This window comes from Gavialis gangeticus, unplaced genomic scaffold (genome assembly GCF_001723915.1).
Source record: "Gavialis gangeticus isolate Ggan-Ray unplaced genomic scaffold, GavGan_comp1, whole genome shotgun sequence".
Taxonomy (NCBI): Eukaryota; Metazoa; Chordata; order Crocodylia; family Gavialidae; genus Gavialis; species Gavialis gangeticus.
Window position 1 is genome coordinate 10,636,204 of NW_017729013.1, and position 2,527 is coordinate 10,638,730.

Consider the following 2,527-nt stretch of genomic DNA (forward strand, 5'->3'; position numbering starts at 1 on the left):
ACTTGATGATCTGCTCAGGTCCCTTCCAACCCTACTAACCAACTAACTATGAAACCCCCCCACATCAACCCACAAACCTCACACACATACCCAACACCTTCACAAATCTCCCCCCCCACCCACCTCCCAACCATACAAAGTACCTGCATATATTTCTAAAGAAGGTTCAAAATAGTGTTATATTTAGTTTAATTTGTAAAAAAAAAAAATAAAAATAATTAATCTTTCATAATTTTGAGTTTTCCTGCCCATCATTCCCTGGAGTGTAAACAGTGGTCTCAGCAGGAGCTCTGATTTTCCATGATTAAAAACCCCAAATCAAATGCCAAAATATATAAGTATTCAGAATTTATGTTATTATAGTGATCAAGCACTAGTAGATGAACGAAAGAGAACCTGAAGGAAACACCATCTGCACTGTCTACTTTCAAGTAGGCTTAGACACAAGTCTAAATGCCTGTTCAGCATTATAGCCAACTGAATGTAGCCAGGTTTTATAAGATTTCAATCTCAAAACATCTGCTGGAATAGACAAACGTGAATTTTTTTTCCTCCTCACTTCCTTCTCCTACTCTGTCTTCAGTGAGGTTGTTATCTAGGCTGGATAATTTGGGCTAGCACGGGTACCCTACCACATGCTACAGTCCCACCTCCATTTTGTTCTGGAGATCTATCCCGACACACATTAAGCTCTCAAGTCAGAGATGGCTGGAAACACATGCTTAGATACTCTCATGCTAAAGTGAAAAATAACAGTATCTCTACCTCTGAATCAGAGGTCAGAGCACTAAAACACTAAAGGGCCTATTGCTATGTAGCCTGCATTGCATTATTATTCATAGAAATATGCAATAAGCCAGACTGAATTAAGGTTTGTGACAAACAAGAGGGGAAAAAGAGCCTATTATGATCATAGGGTGCCATTAAGTGTTTTGTGACTCAGCGGAGTGGGTTTTAATGCCTGGCACATTTCTTTTGCAGGCTCTCCCTATAATGATACGCTGTATCCTAGACCCAACCAAGCATAAAGTTCAGGGACTGCCTAATGGCATCTTTGCCTTGGCTGCTATGCAGGTTCCAAACCCAACTTTTACCCCATTCTTTTATGGCATTAACAGTGGCTCCACACATCAAGGTGAGGATTCTAAATGCCAGCAGACCATGCCTGTGACCTTTCTTAAAGTAAAGCAGACCAGATGACAGCAGTTTAAAACATTTTGGAAAAAGAGCAAACTCTCTGAAAGCTGGAAGGGATTTTATATTAATTGTACAATGCAGCAGGTCTTTGGAAGAGAGGGTGCAAAGGGCACTGGACGACTAGCCCCAATGAATGCAGAGAGCTAAGCTGAGGCTTCCGCTGTTCCTGTCAGAGGAAAATCCTCTCTAACAATCTGAAGTTGCAGAACTTCACGCTGTCAGTTCAAATCTGGTTCAGATTCACAGGGATCCAAGGTCAGGGGATCTCTGCTCAGCAGCCCATGCAAGCTGGTTTAAATCCAGCATTAAAAATGTCCAACAACATTGCCACTTTTGTTAGCAGCCTGGGAGCAAAAGAAAGCCTTGTTCTTTTGATTTCATAACACAGCTAGTGTTCTGCTCCAATGCCCACTGGTTACAAAATGTTTGCCAATCCCAACATCTCTTCTCTTCTACTTCATCTGTCTGATTTTAACTACAAGCCATCTTTCTGAGGGAGAAGATTCTTTGGATCTCTATGGAACCTACCCATCCTATGCTTCATGTTCCACATCACAGAGACAAAACCAGGGTGGGAGCAAAGGTTGAAGAAGAGTTAAGCAGCAACTACACCACAGCAAGATAACTTATAATAGTGCCTTGGCAAACCCAACCACTGAAAGTCACAGCCCTTTGACTCAGAGTGAAGGAACTGGTTATGCTGTAGATACCCTTCATTCCTGTCTCTTGGCACATCTAGTTCCCTTGGCATTGTCAAGGCAGAACACACTGTACTGCCTGCCAGCATCATGATGCTTGGACCACCTGGGTTCCTACTGGATACAGCTTGGCATACCTGTGTGGCCAGACTTAGGACCTGCTGAACCAGCTCCTGCGTTTCTGAGGGCTTCTTTAAGAACAGCTTCACTATCGCGGTCAGCAGAGTGAGCTGCACCTAAGATAAAGCAGGAACACAACAAAGGTTAGGAAAGGAACATAAAAGTATGCAGATACTCGAAGATACAATATGAGGATAGCTTGTAACACTGGCCTTGTCCAAACCCAGAAAACACAGCAGAACCATGATACTGTGTCATTTTAACTGGCTAGAAGCTAATGCAAACTGCACAGATCACATGCAAATACAGAATATTGCTTTAACACAAAGCATGTGAACCTTTTGCCCAATGAGTTAAGCAGCTCCATTTTTTTTAAATCACAGGTTTTATTTTATACTTCCATTGCTGTAGTTTTGCATTAAGATCTCAAGCTGCCTTAACAAGCTGCTGGGGTCAGTGATGATCACATTATAAGTTACTTCATTGTTCACCTCCCTCTTTGGTCCCAAGCA

General features: G+C 42.2%; 1 protein-coding gene across 6 annotated transcripts in view; it reads right to left on the bottom strand.

The window, feature by feature from the left end:
- AP2B1 (adaptor related protein complex 2 beta 1 subunit) overlaps window positions 1-2,527 on the bottom strand; it is a 164,763-nt gene that overhangs the window by 95,369 nt on the left and 66,867 nt on the right. For all 6 annotated transcript variants that reach the window (XM_019511515.1, XM_019511514.1, XM_019511513.1 and 3 more), the window contains one exon: window positions 2,033-2,131. In XM_019511515.1, coding sequence (XP_019367060.1) covers window positions 2,033-2,131 — 99 coding nt within the window. The remainder of the gene's footprint in view (window positions 1-2,032; window positions 2,132-2,527) is intronic.